This window comes from Oncorhynchus mykiss, chromosome 26 (assembly GCF_057628025.1).
Source record: "Oncorhynchus mykiss isolate SJ-2025 chromosome 26, ASM5762802v1, whole genome shotgun sequence".
In the NCBI taxonomy this organism is placed as follows: domain Eukaryota; kingdom Metazoa; phylum Chordata; class Actinopteri; order Salmoniformes; family Salmonidae; genus Oncorhynchus; species Oncorhynchus mykiss.
The window spans coordinates 47,093,397-47,114,082 of record NC_143047.1 but is presented as its reverse complement, the minus strand read 5'-3'; the positions used below and the strand labels follow the sequence as shown (position 1 = coordinate 47,114,082).

Below are 20,686 nucleotides of genomic sequence, written 5' to 3'. Positions count from 1 at the left end.
TGTCTGGGTCAATACCAGAATAGTAAAATACTGTCTGGGTCAATACCAGAATAGTAAAATACTGTCTGGGTCAATACCAGAATAGTAAAATACTGTCTGTGTCAATACCAGAATAGTAAAATACTGTCTGGGTCAATACCAGAATAGTAAAATACTGTCTGGGTCAATACCAGAATAGTAAAATACTGTCTGGGTCAATACCAGAATAGTAAAATACTGTCTGGGTCATACCAGAATAGTAAAATACTGTCTGGGTCAATACCAGAATAGTAAAATACTGTCTGGGTCAATACCAGAATAGTAAAATACTGTCTGGGTCATACCAGAATAGTAAAATACTGTCTGGGTCAATACCAGAATAGTAAAATACTGTCTGGGTCAATACCAGAATAGTAAAATACTGTCTGGGTCAATACCAGAATAGTAAAATACTGTCTGGGTCAATACCAGAATAGTAAAATACTGTCTGGGTCATACCAGAATAGTAAAATACTGTCTGGGTCAATACCAGAATAGTAAAATACTGTCTGGGTCATACCAGAATAGTAAAATACTGTCTGGGTCAATACCAGAATAGTAAATACTGTCTGGGTCAATACCAGAATAGTAAAATACTGTCTGGGTCAATACCAGAATAGTAAAATACTGTCTGGGTCAATACCAGAATAGTAAAATACTGTCTGGGTCAATACCAGAATAGTAAAATACTGTCTGGGTCATACCAGAATAGTAAAATACTGTCTGGGTCAATACCAGAATAGTACAATACTGTCTGGGTCAATACCAGAATAGTAAAATACTGTCTGGGTCATGACAGAATAGTAAAATACTGTCTGGGTCAATACCAGCATAGTAAAATACTGTCTGGGTCAATACCAGAATAGTAAAATACTGTCTGGGTCAATACCAGAATAGTAAAATACTGTCTGGGTCAATACCAGAATAGTAAAATACTGTCTGGGTCAATACCAGAATAGTAAAATAATGTCTGGGTCAATACCAGAATAGTAAAATACTGTCTAGGTCAATACCAGAATGGTAAAATACTGTCTGGGTCAATACCAGAATAGTAAAATACTGTCTGGGTCATGACAGAATAGTAAAATACTGTCTGGGTCATACCAGAATAGTAAAATACTGTCTGGGTCAATACCAGAATAGTATAATACTGTCTGGGTCAATACCAGAATAGTAAAATACTGTCTGGGTCAATACCAGAATAGTAAAATCCTGTCTGGGTCAATACCAGAATAGTATAATACTGTCTGGGTCAATACCAGAATAGTAAAATACTGTCTGGGTCAATACCAGAATAGTAAAATACTGTCTGGGTCAATACCAGAATAGTAAAATACTGTCTGTGTCAATACCAGAATAGTAAAATACTGTCTGGGTCAATACCAGAATAGTAAAATACTGTCTGGGTCAATACCAGAATAGTAAAATACTGTCTGGGTCAATACCAGAATAGTAAAATACTGTCTGGGTCATACCAGAATAGTAAAATACTGTCTGGGTCAATACCAGAATAGTACAATACTGTCTGGGTCAATACCAGAATAGTAAAATACTGTCTGGGTCATGACAGAATAGTAAAATACTGTCTGGGTCAATACCAGCATAGTAAAATACTGTCTGGGTCAATACCAGAATAGTAAAATACTGTCTGGGTCAATACCAGAATAGTAAAATACTGTCTGGGTCAATACCAGAATAGTAAAATACTGTCTGGGTCAATACCAGAATAGTAAAATACTGTCTGGGTCAATACCAGAATAGTAAAATACTGTCTGGGTCAATACCAGAATGGTAAAATACTGTCTGGGTCAATACCAGAATAGTAAAATACTGTCTGGGTCATGACAGAATAGTAAAATACTGTCTGGGTCATACCAGAATAGTAAAATACTGTCTGGGTCAATACCAGAATAGTATAATACTGTCTGGGTCAATACCAGAATAGTAAAATACTGTCTGGGTCAATACCAGAATAGTAAAATACTGTCTGGGTCAATACCAGAATAGTATAATACTGTCTGGGTCAATACCAGAATAGTAAAATACTGTCTGGGTCAATACCAGAATAGTAAAATACTGTCTGGGTCAATACCAGAATAGTAAAATACTGTCTGGGTCAATACCAGAATAGTAAAATACTGTCTGGGTCAATACCAGAATAGTAAAATACTGTCTGGGTCAATACCAGAATAGTAAAATACTGTCTGGGTCAATACCAGAATAGTAAAATACTGTCTGGGTCAATACCAGAATAGTAAAATACTGTCTGGGTCAATACCAGAATAGTAAAATACTGTCTGGGTCAATACCAGAATAGTAAAATACTGTCTGGGTCATACCAGAATAGTAAAATACTGTCTGGGTCAATACCAGAATAGTACAATACTGTCTGGGTCAATACCAGAATAGTAAAATACTGTCTGGGTCATGACAGAATAGTAAAATACTGTCTGGGTCAATACCAGAATAGTAAAATACTGTCTGGGTCAATACCAGAATAGTAAAATACTGTCTGGGTCAATACCAGAATAGTAAAATACTGTCTGGGTCAATACCAGAATAGTAAAATACTGTCTGGGTCAATACCAGAATAGTACAATACTGTCTGGGTCATGACAGAATAGTAAAATACTGTCTGGGTCAATACCAGAATAGTAAAATACTGTCTGGGTCAATACCAGAATAGTAAAATACTGTCTGGGTCATGACAGAATAGTAAAATACTGTCTGGGTCAATACCAGAATAGTAAAATACTGTCTGGGTCATGACAGAATAGTAAAATACTGTCTGGGTCAATACCAGAATAGTAAAATACTGTCTGGGTCATGACAGAATAGTAAAATACTGTCTGGGTCATGGTTAGAGATGATCAACCACCTCTAACAGTATAGAATAGCAGAACAGTAGGGTTGGAAGAATTTCCCTTTATGGAAACAATGTTGCTGTGTTGTTACACATGTGAGCTCTGCCTAAATGCTCACCCATATTCTACCCTTTTCCCACTACTGGGCAGAGCCAAGAAAAGCCAAGCCCTAATGTGCTGGAAAGAACAATGTAAAAAAAACACAAAAATACCAGACCATTCAGTATAGTTCAGTCGGCACCATAATGTGAAAAGGATTCCACTGTGGTCCATCCAGCTCTTGATGTTGTCCTTGACCAATCGTGGTCCAGCTCTTGACGTTGTCCTGGACCAATCGTGGTTCAGCTCTTGACGTTGTCCTGGACCAATCGTGGTCCAGCTCTTGATGTTGTCCTTGACCAATCGTGGTCCAGCTCTTGATGTTGTCCTTGACCAATCGTGGTTCAGCTCTTGACGTTGTCCTGGACCAATCGTGGTCCAGCTCTTGACCTTGTCCTGGACCAATCGTGGTCCAGCTCTTGATGTTGTCCTTGACCAGTCGTGGTCCAGCTCTTGATGTTGTCCTTGACCAATCGTGGTTCAGCTCTTGACCTTGTCCTGGACCAATCATGGTCCAGCTCTTGACCTTGTCCTGGACCAATCGTGGTCCAGCTCTTGACCTTGTCCTGGACCAATCGTGGTCCAGCTCTTGACCTTGTCCTGGACCAATCGTGGTCCAGCTCTTGACGTTGTCCTAGACCAATCGTGGTCCAGCTCTTGACGTTGTCCTGGACCAATCGTGGTCCAGCTCTTGACGTTGTCCTGCTGCTCTCTCCTGTAGAACACCTAGGCCAGAACATCTCCAAGTCCCACCAGGAGACGTGTCAGTACCTGAGGGAGGAGCTACAGAGCATGACCTGGCAGGCCTTCCTCCAGGAGGAGATAGAGACCTACCAGACGAAGGTAACAATACACACTACCTAGTACACTGCCTAGTACACTATCTAGTACACTACACACTACCTAGTACACTACCTAGTACACTACACACTACCTAGGACACTACACACTACCTAGTACACTACCTAGTACACTACACACTACCTAGTACACTACCTAGTACACTACACACTACCTAGTACACTACCTAGTACACTATCTAGTACACTACACACTACCTAGTACACTACCTAGTACACTACACACTACCTAGGACACTACCTAGTACACTACACACTACCTAGTACACTACCTAGCACACTACACACTACCTCTATTACACTACCTAGTACACTACACACTACCTAGTACACTACCTAGTACACTACTTTTGTTCCCCTCCCCTCATAGTCCTTTGTCACCCCCCTCTTCCTTCTCCTTTCTCTCTCTGTCTCTCTCTCACTCTCTCTCTCTCTCTCTCTCTCTCTCTCTCTCTCTCTCTGATACTAGCATCAACAATTATGCCTCTTTTAACATTGTTGTTGTTTATGTCAGCCGGAGGAGGTGATGTGGCAGCTGTGTGCCATCAAGATAACGGAGGCCATCCAGTACGTGGTGGAGTTCGCCAAACGCATCGACGGCTTCATGGAGCTCTGTCAGAACGACCAGATAGTGTTGCTCAAAGCAGGTAGACAAGATGATGGAATGTCTCGACATCACAATGATCAACCCCCAATCTATGTCCTGTCTACTTATATAAGAAACCCCCAATCTATGTCCTGTCTACTTACATAAGAAACCCCCAATCTATGTCCTGTCTACTTACATAAGAAACCCCCAATCTATCTACTGTCTACTGGTATAAGAAACCCCCGATCTATGTCCTGTCTACTTATATAAGAAACCCCCAATCTATCTACTGTCTACTTACATAAGAAACCCCCAATCTATGTCTTGTCTACTTATATAAGAAACCCCCAATCTATCTACAGTCTACTGGTATAAGAAACCCCCAATCTATGTCCTGTCTACTTATATAAGAAACCCCCAATCTATCTACTGTCTACTTATATAAGAAACCCCCAATCTATCTACTGTCTACTGGTATAAGAAACCCCCAATGTTATGTTGTCTCTCTGACCTGTAGTGATGGTTGTGTTGTTATTGTCTCTCTGACCTGTAGTGATGGTTGTGTTATGTTGTCTCTCTGACATGTAGTTATGGTTGTGTTGTTGTCTCTCTGACCTGTAGTGATGGTTGTGTTATGTTGTCTCTCTGACCAGTAGTGATGGTTGTTGTTGTCTCTCTGACCTGTGGTGATGGTTGTGTTGTTGTTGTCTTTCTGACCTGTAGTGATGGTTGTGTTGTTATTGTCTCTCTGACCTGTAGTGATGGTTGTGTTGTTGTTGTCTCTCTGACCTGTAGTGATGGTTTTGTTGTTGTTGTTGTCTCTCTGACCTGTAGTGATGGTTGTGTTATGTTGTCTCTCTGACCAGTAGTGATGGTTGTGTTATGTTGTCTCTCTGACCTGTAGTGATGGTTGTGTTGTTGTTGTCTTTCTGACCTGTAGTGATGGTTGTGTTGTTGTTGTCTCTCTGACCAGTAGTGATGGTTGTGTTATGTTGTCTCTCTGACAAGTAGTGATGGTTGTGTTGTTGTTGTCTCTCTGACCTGTAGTGATGGTTGTGTTATGTTGTCTCTCTGACCAGTAGTGATGGTTGTTGTTGTCTCTCTGACCTGTAGTGATGGTTGTGTTGTTGTTGTCTTTCTGACCTGTAGTGATGGTTGTGTTGTTGTCGTCTCTCTGACCTGTAGTGATGGTTGTGTTGTCTCTCTGACCTGTAGTGATGGTTGTGTTGTTGTCTCTCTGACCTGTAGTGATGGTTGTGTTGTTGTCGTCTCTCTGTAGTGACGTTTGTGTTGTCGTCGTCTCTCTGTAGTGACGTTTGTGTTGTTGTCGTCTCTCTGTAGTGACGGTTGTGTTGTTGTTGTCGTCTCTCCTCAGGGTCTCTTGAGGTGGTGTTCATCAGGATGTGTCGTGCCTTTGACTCTCAGAACAGCACCGTCTACTTCGATGGGAAGTACGCTGGGACCGACGTCTTCAAAGCGTTGGGTAAGTCAGAATACAACCCAGCGAATCACGTTCATCCCCTTTCAAAGCATTAGGTACGTCAGAATACAACCCAGCGAATCACGTTCATCCCCTTTCAAAGCATTAGGTAAGTCAGAATACAACCCAGCGAATCACGTTCTTCCCCTTTCAAAGCATTAGGTAAGTCAGAATACAACCCAGCGAATCACGTTCATCCCCTTTCAAAGCATTAGGTACGTCAGAATACAACCCAGCGAATCACGTTCTTCCCCTTTCAAAGCATTAGGTAAGTCAGAATACAACCCAGCGAATCACGTTCTTCCCCTTTCAAAGCATTAGGTAAGTCAGAATACAACCCAGCGAATCACGTTCATCCCCTTTCAAAGCATTAGGTAAGTCAGAATACAACCCAGCGAATCACGTTCATCCCTTTTCAAAGCATTAGGTACGTCAGAATACAACCCAGCGAATCACGTTCTTCCCCTTTCAAAGCATTAGGTAAGTCAGAATACAACCCAGCGAATCACGTTCATCCCCTTTCAAAGCGTTGGGTAAGTCAGAATACAACCCAGCGAATCACGTTCATCCCCTTTCAAAGCATTAGGTAAGTCAGAATACAACCCAGCGAATCACGTTCATCCCCTTTCAAAGCATTAGGTACGTCAGAATACAACCCAGCGAATCACGTTCTTCCCCTTTCAAAGCATTAGGTAAGTCAGAATACAACCCAGCGAATCACGTTCTTCCCCTTTCAAAGCATTAGGTAAGTCAGAATACAACCCAGCGAATCACGTTCTTCCCCTTTCAAAGCATTAGGTAAGTCAGAATACAACCCAGCGAATCACGTTCATCCCCTTTCAAAGCATTAGGTAAGTCAGAATACAACCCAGCGAATCACGTTCATCCCCTTTCAAAGCATTGGTAAGTCAGAATACAACCCAGCGAATCACGTTCTTCCCCTTTCAAAGCATTAGGTAAGTCAGAATACAACCCAGCGAATCACGTTCATCCCCTTTCAAAGCATTAGGTACGTCAGAATACAACCCAGCGAATCACGTTCATCCCCTTTCAAAGCGTTAGGTAAGTCAGAATACAACCCAGCGAATCACGTTCATCCCCTTTCAAAGCATTAGGTACGTCAGAATACAACCCAGCGAATCACGTTCATCCCCTTTCAAAGCGTTAGGTAAGTCAGAATACAACCCAGCGAATCACGTTCTTCCCCTTTCAAAGCGTTAGGTACGTCAGAATACAACCCAGCGAATCACGTTCATCCCCTTTCAAGGCATTAGGTACGTCAGAATACAACCCAGCGAATCACGTTCTTCCCCTTTCAAAGCATTAGGTAAGTCAGAATACAACCCAGCGAATCACGTTCATCCCCTTTCAAAGCGTTAGGTACGTCAGAATACAACCCAGCGAATCACGTTCATCCCCTTTCAAAGCATTAGGTAAGTCAGAATACAACCCAGCGAATCACGTTCATCCCCTTTCAAAGCATTAGGTACGTCAGAATACAACCCAGCGAATCACGTTCATCCCCTTCAATCTGTGGTTGAGGTTCAGCTGTTTCAGAACCATCGATTTAAGAAGTTGTTTGTTGGTATTAGGGACTGTTTTGGACCCCCTCTGACTGAATGGCTCGGCCACTAGGGTATGGACTGGACTGACTGAATGGCGGGGCCACTAGGGTATGGACTGGACTGACTGAATGACGGGGCCACTAGGGTATGGACTGGACTGACTGAATGACGGGGCCACTAGGATATGGACTGGACTGACTGAATGGCTCGGCCACTAGGATATGGACTGGACTGACTGAATGACGGGGCCACTAGGGTATGGACTGGACTGACTGAATGACGGGGCCACTAGGATATGGACTGGACTGACTGAATGGCGGGGCCACTAGGATATGGACTGGACTGACTGAATGGCTGGGCCACTAGGATATGGACTGGACTGACTGAATGGCGGGGCCACTAGGATATGGACTGGACTGACTGAATGGCTGGGCCACTAGGATATGGACTGGACTGACTGAATGGCGGGGCCACTAGGATATGGACTGGACTGACTGAATGGCTGGGCCACTAGGATATGGACTGGACTGACTGAATGGCTGGGCCACTAGGATATGGACTGGACTGACTGAATGGCTGGGCCACTAGGATATGGACTGGACTGACTGAATGGCTGAATGGACCCCCTCTGACTGAATGGCTGGTCCACTAGGATATGGACTGGACTGACTGAATGGCTGAATGGACCCCCTCTGACTGAATGGCTCGGCCACTAGGGTATGGACTGGACTGACTGAATGGCTGAATGGACCCCCTCTGACTGAATGGCTGGTCCACTAGGATATGGACTGGACTGACTAAATGGCTGAATGGACCCCCTCTGACTGAATGGCTCGGCCACTAGGGTATGTGCTGGACTGACTGAATGACGGGGCCACTAGGATATGGACTGGACTGACTGAATGGCGGGGCCACTAGGATATGGACTGGACTGACTGAATGGCTGGGCCACTAGGATATGGACTGGACTGACTGAATGGCGGGGCCACTAGGATATGGACTGGACTGACTGAATGGCTGGGCCACTAGGATATGGATTGGACTGACTGAATGGCTGGGCCACTAGGATATGGACTGGACTGACTGAATGGCTGGGCCACTAGGATATGGACTGGACTGACTGAATGGCTGAATGGACCCCCTCTGACTGAATGGCTGGTCCACTAGGATATGGACTGGACTGACTGAATGACTGAATGGACCCCCTCTGACTGAATGGCTAGGCCACTAGGGTATGGACTGGACTGACTGAATGACTGAATGGACCCCCTCTGACTGAATGGCTAGGCCACTAGGATATGGACTGGACTGACTGAATGGCTGGGCCACTAGGGTATGGACTGGACTGACTGAATGACGGGGCCACTAGGATATGGACTGGACTGACTGAATGGCTAGGCCACTAGGATATGGACTGGACTGACTGAATGGCTCGGCCACTAGGATATGGACTGGACTGACTGAATGGACCCCCTCTGACTGAATGGCTCGGCCACTAGGGTATGGACTGGACTGACTGAATGGCTGAATGGACCCCCTCTGACTGAATGGCTGGGCCACTAGGGTATGGACTGGACTGACTGAATGGCTGAATGGACCCCCTCTGACTGAATGGCTCGGCCACTAGGGTATGGACTGGACTGACTTAATGGCTGAATGGACCCCCTCTGACTGAATGGCTAGGCCACTAGGGTATGGACTGGACTGACTGAATGGCTGGGCCACTAGGGTATGGACTGGACTGACTGAATGGCTGGGCCACTAGGATATGGACTGGACTGACTGAATGGCTGGGCCACTAGGGTATGGACTGGACTGACTGAATGACGGGGCCACTAGGGTATGGACTGGACTGACTGAATGGCTAAATGGACCCCCTCTGACTGAATGGCTGGGCCACTAGGGTATGGACTGGACTGACTGAATGACGGGGCCACTAGGGTATGGACTGGACTGACTGAATGGCTGGGCCACTAGGATATGGACTGGACTGACTGAATGGCTGGGCCACTAGGATATGGACTGGACTGACTGAATGACGGGGCCACTAGGATATGGACTGGACTGACTGAATGACGGGGCCACTAGGATATGGACTGGACTGACTGAATAACGGGGCCACTAGGGTATGGACTGGACTGACTGAATGACGGGGCCACTAGGGTATGGACTGGACTGACTGAATGGCTGAATGGACCCCCTCTGACTGAATGGCTGGTCCACTAGGATATGGACTGGACTGACTGAATGGCTCGGCCACTAGGGTATGGACTGGACTGACTGAATGGCTGGTCCACTAGGATATGGACTGGACTGACTGAATGGCGGGGCCACTAGGGTATGGACTGGACTGACTGAATGGCTGGGCTACTAGGGTATGGACTGGACTGTCTGAATGGCTGAATGGACCCCCTCTGACTGAATGGCTGGGCCACTAGGGTATGGACTGGACTGACTGAATGGCTGGGCCACTAGGGTATGGACTGGACTGACTGAATGACGGGGCCACTAGGGTATGGACTGGACTGACTGAATGGCTGAATGGACCCCCTCTGACTGAATGGCTGAATTGACCCCCTCTGACTGAATGGCTCGGCCACTAGGGTATGGACTGGACTGACTGAATGACGGGGCCACTAGGGTATGGACTGGACTGACTGAATGACGGGGCCACTAGGGTATGGACTGGACTGACTGAATGGCTCGGCCACTAGGGTATGGACTGGACTGACTGAATGACGGGGCCACTAGGGTATGGACTGGACTGACTGAATGACGGGGCCACTAGGGTATGGACTGGACTGACTGAATGGCTGAATGGACCCCCTCTGACTGAATGGCTGGGCCACTATGATATGGACTGGACTGACTGAATGGCTGAATGGACCCCCTCTGACTGAATGGCTGGGCCACTAGGATATGGACTGGACTGTCTGAATGGCTGAATGGACCCCCTCTGACTGAATGGCTGGGCCACTAGGGTATGGACTGGACTGACTGAATGGCTGGGCCACTAGGATATGGACTGGACTGACTGAATGGCTGGGCCACTAGGATATGGACTGGACTGACTGAATGGCTGGGCCACTAGGATATGGACTGGACTGACTGAATGGCTGGGCCACTAGGATATGGACTGGACTGACTGAATGGCTGGGCCACTAGGATATGGACTGGACTGACTGAATGGCTGGGCCACTAGGATATGGACTGGACTGACTGAATGGCTGGGCCACTAGGATATGGACTGGACTGACTGAACTCCAAAGCAATGCATGTCAGGTGACGTCTGTTCAGATCCCGATGTCCTGCTCTGTGTCCTGTGTTGTTGTGATATTTGACACATAACTACTCCTGTCTCTCTGTGTGTCTGACAGACTGTGTTGTTCTGACCCACATAACTACTCCTGTCTCTCTCTGTGTGTCTGACAGACTGTGATGTTCTGACCCACATAACTACTCCTCTCTCTCTCTCTGTGTGTCTGACAGACTGTGTTGTTCTGACCCACATACCTACTCCTGTCTCTCTCTCTGTGTGTCTGACAGACTGTGATGTTCTGACCCACATAACTACTCCTGTCTCTCTGTGTGTCTGACAGACTGTGTTGTTCTGACCCACATAACTACTCCTGTCTCTCTGTGTGTCTGACAGACTGTGATGTTCTGACCCACATAACTACTCCTGTCTCTCTGTGTGTCTGACAGACTATGATGTTCTGACCCACATAACTACTCCTCTCTCTCTGTGTGTATGACAGACTGTGTTGTTCTGACCCGCATAACTACTCCTGTATCTCTGTGTGTCTGACAGGTTGTGACGATCTGATTCGCTTAGTCTTTGAGTTTGGGAAGAGTATGTCTGTCATCCATCTCTCTGAGGAGGAGATCGCTCTCTTCTCCGCGTACGTCCTGATGTCTGCAGGTAGGCACGATGCTGTCACGTTCACGACGCAACGTTGCGAGCACATATCTTCTACAATCACATAACACACACACACACACAGCTATTCCCCCTTGTGGCAGTCCGAGAGCATCTCTGGGTGTTATTATTCATACAACTCTGCATCAGTGTAACTAATGGTGCGTGTAGATCGGACGTGGCTTCAGGAGAAGGTGAAGGTAGAGAAGCTGCAACAGAAGATCCAGCTGGCTCTCCAACATGTCCTTCAGAAGAACGGCAGAGAGGACGTGGTTCTCACAAAGGTATTATTTATTTATTTATTTATTTATTTCACCAGGTAGGCAAGTTGAGAACAAGTTCTCATTTACAACTGCGACCTGGCCAAGATAAAGCAAAGCAGTTCGACACAAACAACAACACAGAGTTACACATGGAGTAAAACAAACATACAGTCAATAATACAGTAGAAACAAGTCTATATACAATGTGAGCAAATGAGGTGAGATAAGGGAGGTAAAGGCAAAAAAAGGCCATGGTGGCGAAGTAAATACAATATAGCAAGTAAAACACTGGAATGGTAGATTTGCAGTGGAAGAATGTGCAAAGTAGAAATAAAAATAATGGGGTGCAAAGGAGCAAACTAAATAACACACACCCACACGTACATACAATATATGCAATTGCTATACACCAGGATTGGGGTCAATTTCCTTTTCAATTCCAGTCCATGCAGAAGGTAATCCCAATTCCACATTTTCCTAATTGAAGAGAATTGGAAATTCCCTTTCTGAAATGACAATGAAATTGAGCCCAACTCTGCTTTACAGCGTAGCCTAGTGGTTAGAGCGTTGGACTAGTAACCGGAAGGTAGACTAGTGGTTAGAGCACTGGGTCAGTAACCAGCAGGTACACTAGTGGTTAGTGTTGGACTAGTAACCAGTAGGTAGCCTAGTGGTTAGAGCGTTGGGCTAGTAACCAGCAGGTAGACTAGTGGTTAGAGCGTTGGACTAGTAACCAGCAGGTAGACTAGTGGTTAGAGCGTTGGACTGGTAACCGGAAGGTAGACTAGTGGTTAGAGCTCTGGGTCAGTAACCAGCAGGTAGACTAGTGGTTAGAGTGTTGGACTAGCAACCAGTAGGTAGCCTAGTGGTTAGAGTGTTGGACTAATAACCGGAAGGTAGACTAGTGGTTAGAGCGTTGGACTAGTAACCAGCAGGTAGCCTAGTGGTTAGAGTGTTGGACCAGTAACCAGCAAGTAGTCTAGTGGTTAGAGTGTTGGACTAGTAACCAGCAGGTAGACTAGTGGTTAGAGTGTTGGACTAGTAACCAGCAGGTAGCCTAGTGGTTAGAGCGTTGGACTAGTAACCAGCAGGTAGACTAGTGGTTAGAGCGTTGGACTAGTAACCGGAAGGTAGTCTAGTGGTTAGAGTGTTGGACTAGTAACCAGCAGGTAGACTAGTGGTTAGAGCGTTGGACTAGTAACCAGCAGGTAGCCTAGTGGTTAGAGTGTTGGACTAGTAACCAGCAGGTAGACTAGTGGTTATAGTGTTGGACTAGTAACCAGCAGGCAGACTAGTGGTTATAGTGTTGGACCAGTAAACAGCAGGTAGCCTAGTGGTTAGAGTGTTGGACTAGTAACCAGCAGGTAGCCTAGTGGTTAGAGTGTTGGACTAGTAACCAGCAGGTAGCCTAGTGGTTAGAGTGTTGGACTAGTAACCAGCAGGTAGACTAGTGGTTATAGTGTTGGACTAGTAACCAGCAGGTAGACTAGTGGTTAGAGTGTTGGACTAGTAACCAGCAGGTAGACTAGTGGTTAGAGTGTTGGACTAGTAACCAGCAGGTAGCCTAGTGGTTAGAGTGTTGGACTAGTAACCAGCAGGCAGACTAGTGGTTATAGTGTTGGACCAGTAAACAGCAGGTAGCCTAGTGGTTAGAGCGTTGGACTAGTAACCAGCAGGTAGCCTAGTGGTTAGAGCGTTGGACTAGTAACTGGAAGGATGCAAGTTCAAACCCCCGAGCTGACAAGGTATAAATCTGTCGTTCTGCCCCTGAACAGGCTGTTCAACCCGCTGTCATCTAGGCTGTCATTGAAAATAAGAATTTGACCTTAACTGACTTAGTTAAATGAAGTTAAAATACATTTTTAAAACACTGTACTGTTAGCTACTGGGAATTAATCTTTGTTTGTATGGACTGTGTTCATGCATTGTCTAAATGGTATGCTCTCGGTAGACTCTACTTGATGACATCTCGTTTTGAACTGAACAGGCCTTGGGATTTCACAGCAGGATTTCAGTTCCATCACCACTATAACATAAGCATCATTCCTGATGAAACGCACTCAGACAGTGTCCTGGTCTCAGGGAAATGGGAAAGTCCTGTCTGTCTGTCAGAATGTGACCAAGCGGTCCTGAATTTCAATAACCTCACTCTCTCTCTCGCGCGCTCTGCTGTAGGCCATGTGCTGTGGGTAACAGCAGGCATAGGTCATGTGCGAAGAGTAGGCATTTAACCTCTGAATTGTGGAGACTAACATCAGGGGCTGAGGATTTTTCTAGAATAGTGGCCAATTCGTTGATGTAAATATTGAAGAGTGCAGGGCTCAGATTGCAACCCTGGCGAAGGCCCCGTCCCTGGTTACAGAATTCTGTTATTTTCTTGACAATTTTAATGTATTGCCAGTATACATTGATTTAATTATGTCATGTTTTACCTCCTACACCACTTTCAATAACTTTGTAGAACGTAGAATGTGCTGTGGGTGACAGCAGGCATAGGTCGTAGGTCAGTCCTGTATGCCAAATAGAATCAAATGCTTTTTGGAAGTCTATCAAGCAAGCGTATATTTTGGTATTATTTTGGTGGACATGTTTATCTATCAGGGTGTGTAGGGTGTAAATATGATCAGTTGTGCGATGTTTTGGTATAAATCCAATTTGGCTTTTAGCTCAAGACATTGTGCTTATTAACTTCATTGGGATAGTTGGCAGTATTTTCACGTCCGGATGAAAAGCCAAAGTAAACTGCCTGCTACTCAGGCCTAGAAACTAACTAACTAACTAACTAAGAAACTCAGAAACTAAGATATGCATATTATTAGTAGATGTGGATAGGAAACACTCTGAAGTTTCTAAAACTTTTTGAATGATGTCTGTGAGTATAACAGAACTTATTTGGCAGGCGAAACCCCAAGGACAAAACAATTTTCTTCTCTTCTTTTCTTTTGAGGTCACTCTCTTTTTCAATGGGTTTTCATATTTCTAAGGGGCAGGCTTGCAGTTCCTATCGCTTCCACTGGATGTCAACAGTCTTTAGAAATTGGTTGAAGTTTTCCCTTTGAGAAATGAAGAAGTAGCCCTGTTCAGAACGAGGGTAGAGGGAAGTGTTCTTTGTTAGAGGCGCGTGACCTGAAAACCTCCCCTTTGTTTTCCTCCCGTATGGAGGATACAGTTTATATGTCTTAAATTGATTATTTACGATAAAAAAATACCTAAAGTTGTATCAGGAAAGTTGTTTGAAAAGATTACAGGTAACTTTTGAGATATTTTTGTAGTCATGTCGCGCGTGTTTTTCTGAATCAAAACGCACCAAATAAATGGACATTTTGGATAAAAATTGACGGAATCAATCGAACAAAAAGGACCATTTGTGATGTTTATGGGACATATTGGAGTGCCAACAGAGGAAGATCTTCAAAGGTAAGGCATGAAATATATCTTTAGTTCTGCGATTTCTGTCGCGCCTGGCGGGTTGAAAATATGATTGTCTGTGTTTGTTTGCTGGGGTGCCGTCCTCAGATAATAGCATCGTATGCTTTTGCCGTAAAGTCTTTTTTGAAATCTGACATGTTGGCTGGATTCACAATAAGTGTAGCTTTAGTTTGGTGTATTGAGTGTGTGATTTAATGAAAGTTAAATTTTTATAGTAATTTATTTGAATTTGGCACTCTGCATGTTTGCCAGGTGCCACCGTCCCACCTTCCCACCGTCCCACCGTCCCACCTATCCCAGAGAAGGAAGTTTAGAACTCTTACATTTATAATACTACAGAAAATCTTCCCCAGGTTACTGTTCACCACAAATGCCTCTGGAATTGTTAGGGTCAAATTTGTGTCCGTTTTTAAAGATTGGGGTTATGAGTCCTTGATTCCAGATGTCAGGGAAATAACCTACACTCAGGATCAAATTAAACAGTTTTAAAATAGCCAAATGAAATTTTGCACTAGTGAGTTTGAGCATCTCATTTAGGATGCCATCAGGTCCGCATGCTTTTTTAAATTTGAGAGCCTGAAGTTTCTTATAGAGCTCCTGGTCAGTAATAGTTTCGTTTCTTCTAGAGCTCCTGGTCAGTAATTCGGGAGTCCAATGGATTTTGATTGTCCTTTATAGCTTTTTTCTAATCCATTCTCTCTTTCTGTCTCTCTCTCTGTCTCTGTCTCTCTCCCTCTCCCCCTCCCTCCCTCTCTCTCTCTCTCTCCCCCCCTCTCTCTCTGTCTCTCTCTGTCTGTCTCTCTCTCTCTCTCTCTCTCTCTCTCTCTCTCTCTCTCTCTGTGTCTCTCTCTCTCTCTGTCTCTCTCTCTCTGTCTCTCTCTCTCTCTCTCTCTCTCTCTCTCCCCAGTTGATATGCAAAGTGTCGACCCTGCGGGCGTTAGTCAGCCGGCATACAGAGAAGCTGACGGCCTTCAAAGCAACCTACCCAGACATTGTCCAAGCCCACTTCCCTCCACTATACAAGGAGCTGTTTGGCTCAGACTTTGAACAGGGCTCCATGTCCATAGACGGCTAGCCGAGGGCCCCGTCGGTGACCTACCGTACTGTATCTGCCCTGTACTGTAGTTTACGTCATGGAGCCAGTGTTGATCTTTGGGAGACAGAGAGACACGTTGAATGAGAGACACTCAGACAGTGCCTTGGTCCTGGCCCTAACTTGCTCTTACCTGGACAGACACCCGACATTTCTCTGTTCATGTTTGTCTGTCTTCTCCTCTGTGTCCTCCTGGATCATGAGTTGGTTAGGAGGTTTCTGTGAGGAAAAAAAACATTCAAGCACTTAGAAAACCAACAGCCTTTCCTCTCACAACAACAAACCTATTGGGATGGGGAGTGGATTTAGTCACAACACCTACCTATGGACAACGGTGTGATGGGGAGAGGATTTAGTCACAACACCTACCTATGGACAACAGTGTGATGGGGAGAGGATTTAGTCACAACACCTACCTATGGACAACGGTGTGATGGAGAGCGGATTTAGTCACAACACCTACCTATGGACAACGGTGTGATGGGGAGAGGATTTAGTCACAACACCTACCTATGGACAACAGTGTGATGGGGAGAGGATTTAGTCACAACACCTACCTATGGACAACGGTGTGATGGAGAGAGGATTTAGTCACAACACCTACCTATGGACAACGGTGTGATGGAGAGCAGATTTAGTCACAACACCTACCTATGGACAACGGTGTGATGGAGAGAGGATTTAGTCACAACACCTACCTATGGACAACGGTGTGATGGAGAGAGGATTTAGTCACAACACCTAGCTATGGACAACGGTGTGATGGAGAGCGGATTTAGTCACAACACCTACCTATGGACAACGGTGTGATGGAGAGAGGATTTAGTCACAACACCTACCTATGGACAACGGTGTGATGGAGAGAGGATTTAGTCACAACACCTACCTATGGACAACGGTGTGATGGAGAGAGAATTTAGTCACAACACCTAGCTATGGACAACGGTGTGATGGGGAGAGGATTTAGTCACAACACCTACCTATGGACAACGGTGTGATGGGGAGAGGATTTAGTCACAACACCTACCTATGGACAACGGTGTGATGGGGAGAGGATTTAGTAACAACGCCTACCTATGGACAACGGTGTGATGGAGAGAGGATTTAGTCACAACACCTAGCTATGGACAACGGTGTGATGGAGAGAGGATTTAGTCACAACACCTACCTATGGACAACGGTGTGATGGAGAGAGAATTTAGTCACAACACCTAGCTATGGACAACGGTGTGATGGGGAGAGGATTTAGTCACAACACCTACCTATGGACAACGGTGTGATGGGGAGAGGATTTAGTCACAACACCTACCTATGGACAACGGTGTGATGGGGAGAGGATTTAGTCACAACACCTACCTATGGACAACGGTGTGATGGGGAGAGGATTTAGTCACAACACCTACCTATGGACAACGGTGTGATGGAGAGAGGATTTAGTCACAACACCTACCTATGGACAACGGTGTGATGGGGAGAGGATTTAGTCACAACACCTACCTATGGACAACGGTGTGATGGAGAGAGGATTTAGTCACAACACCTACCTATGGACAACGGTGTGATGGGGAGATAATTTAGTCACAACACCTACCTATGGACAACGGTGTGATGGAGAGCGGATTTAGTCACAACACCTACCTATGGACAACGGTGTGATGGAGAGAGGATTTAGTCACAACACCTACCTATGGACAACGGTGTGATGGGGAGAGGATTTAGTCACAACACCTACCTATGGACAACGGTGTGATGGGGAGAGGATTTAGTCACAACACCTACCTATGGACAACGGTGTGATGGAGAGCGGATTTAGTCACAACACCTACCTATGGACAACGGTGTGATGGAGAGAGGATTTAGTCACAACACCTACCTATGGACAACGGTGTGATGGGGAGCGGATTTAGTCACAACACCTACCTATGGACAACGGTGTGATGGAGAGAGGATTTAGTCACAACACCTACCTATGGACAACGGTGTGATGGGGAGCGGATTTAGTCACAACACCTACCTATGGACAACGGTGTGATGGAGAGAGGATTTAGTCACAACACCTACCTATGGACAACGGTGTGATGGGGAGAGGATTTAGTCACAACACCTACCTATGGACAACGGTGTGATGGGGAGAGGATTTAGTCACAACACCTACCTATGGACAACGGTGTGATGGGGAGAGGATTTAGTCACAACACCTACCTATGAACAACGGTGTGATGGGGAGAGGATTTAGTCACAACACCTACCTATGGACAACGGTGTGATGGGGAGAGGATTTAGTCACAACACCTACCTATGGACAACGGTGTCATGGGGAGGCGGTGTGGAGTACTGCACCCCTTCGGTTAACATCACCTTCAAAGCCATCTGCTATTCAACCTTCACAACAGGAAGAGGAGTGGAAGTCACCGCCACAACAATAACAGGGTTCTGTCCCGAAGTGCACCCTATTCCCTACGCAGTGCACTACTTGTAAGAAGGGGATCTGGTTAAAAGTAGTGCCCTATGTAGGGAATAGGGTGCCGTTTGGAACGCAGATCAAGGTGTCCCATTCCACCTCTTTCCAATGTCCTACAGAGTGTTACCATGCTGATAATAAGTACATACTATATTGAGAAATTAATCGATGTTTTACAATCTATTTGTGTTGTAGCTTGTATCTCTCCCATTTGTTCCCATTGACGAGCCCCTTTTACTGACACCTGTGTCTGAGTTAATGAATGAATAGTGTATTGGCCACACCTGTCTCTGAGTTAATGAATGAATCGTGTATTGTCCACACCTGTCTCTGAGTTAATGAATGAATAGTGTATTGTCCACACCTGTCTCTGAGTTAATGAATGAATAGTGTAATGTCCACACCTGTCTCTGAGTTAATGAATGAATAGTGTATTGGCCACACCTGTCTCTGAGTTAATTGATGAATAGTGTATTGTCCACACCTGTCTCTGAGTTAATGAATGAATAGTGTATTGTCCACACCTGTCTCTGAGTTAATGAATGAATAGTGTATTGTCCACACCTGTCTCTGAGTTAATGAAATACTGGAGATAAGATCCATTAAATAAGCAATAGTCCATTTCCACCCTCACAATCTCCTATCAAAACATTTCACTTCCTTATTGTCAAAACGATAGCACTATGTTTATCTACTCCTCTGAAATCATCTGCATTTCTTGTGATTTGATTGGTCTACCTCCCGTGATGGTGACCAATGCCCTCCCACCGTTCTACCTTGGCCACTGTACTGTGGTGAAACAGGAAGTTAGTGGGTCTTTGTATCGACTGAGAGGGGCTTACACCACAGTAGATAGATGTCAGGTCTGAGAGACACCCTGAAACACAGAGTCATGGAGCTCAGCTCAGCTCAGCTCAGTTAATCCTCTGTTGGGGCGAGGAGCACAATCTGTCATGGAGACACACACACACACATACACACGCGTGCGTGTGTTGAACGTGAAAGACGCCACACCACTGAAGCCATGAATAGTACCAGATCCCCTGTTGTTTCTCTCTGACCTGTGTTGTTAAGGCCAGGCCGTGTGCCAGGTGTTATGCCCAGCGAGGGGCAAGGCTCTGATCTAACACACAACTCCCAGTGTCTAAAAAAAAATATCTCTCACTTCTTCTTTTAACTTCTTGGGGATCCTGTCTGTCTTTTTTATTTTATTTTTACTTTTTTTTGCCTAAAATGATATACCCAAATCTAACTTCCTGTAGCTCAGGACCTAAAATGACATACCCAAATCTAACTTCCTGTAGCTCAGGACCTAAAATGACATACCCAAATCTAACTTCCTGTAGCTCAGGCCCTAAAATGACATACCCAAATCTAACTTCCTGTAGCTCAGGACCTAAAATGACATACCCAAATCTAACTTCCTGTAGCTCAGGACCTAAAATGACATACCCAAATCTAACTTCCTGTAGCTCAGGACCTAAAATGACATACCCAAATCTAACTTCCTGTAGCTCAGGACCTAAAATGACATACCAAAATCTAACTTCCTGTAGCTCAGGACCTAAAATGACATACCCAAATCTAACTTCCTGTAGCTCAGGACCTAAAATTACATACCCAAATCTAACTTCCTGTAGCTCAGGACCTAAAATGACATACCCAAATCTAACTTCCTGTAGCTCAGGACCTAAAATGACATACCCAAATCTAACTTCCTGTAGCTCAGGACCTAAAATGACATACCCAAATCTAACTTCCTGTAGCTCAGGACCTAAAATGACATACCCAAATCTAACTGCCTGTAGCTCAGGACCTAAAATGACATACCCAAATCTAACTTCCTGTAGCTCAGGACCTAAAATGACATACCCAAATCTAACTGCCTGTAGCTCAGGACCTGAAGCAAGGATATGCATATTCTTGATACCATTTGAAAGGAAACACTTTGAAGTCTCAAAAAAGCTGTTTCCCTCCTCTATTAAGAGCGCCGTGAGTTGAGACACGGGACGTTGAGATGGAAACTGAGATTTAATAACAGCACCT

At 45.1% G+C, this 20,686-nt stretch overlaps 1 protein-coding gene across 6 annotated transcripts in view; it reads left to right on the top strand.

Moving 5' to 3' along the window:
• Window positions 1-19,273, top strand: part of LOC118944435 (nuclear receptor ROR-alpha A) — a 287,286-nt gene extending 268,013 nt beyond the window's left edge. For 3 of the 6 annotated variants that reach the window (XM_090223322.1, XM_090223327.1, XM_090223326.1), the window contains 6 exons: window positions 3,703-3,824; window positions 4,356-4,488; window positions 5,806-5,913; window positions 11,287-11,397; window positions 11,566-11,678; window positions 15,994-19,273. In XM_090223322.1, the coding sequence (XP_090079448.1) occupies window positions 3,703-3,824; window positions 4,356-4,488; window positions 5,806-5,913; window positions 11,287-11,397; window positions 11,566-11,678; window positions 15,994-16,161 (755 nt within the window). In that variant the 3' untranslated portion in view covers window positions 16,162-19,273. The remainder of the gene's footprint in view (window positions 1-3,702; window positions 3,825-4,355; window positions 4,489-5,805; window positions 5,914-11,286; window positions 11,398-11,565; window positions 11,679-15,993) is intronic. The other 3 variants (XM_090223325.1, XM_090223324.1, XM_090223323.1) reach the window with 2 other exon arrangements.
• Window positions 19,274-20,686: the final 1,413 nt, after the last annotated feature.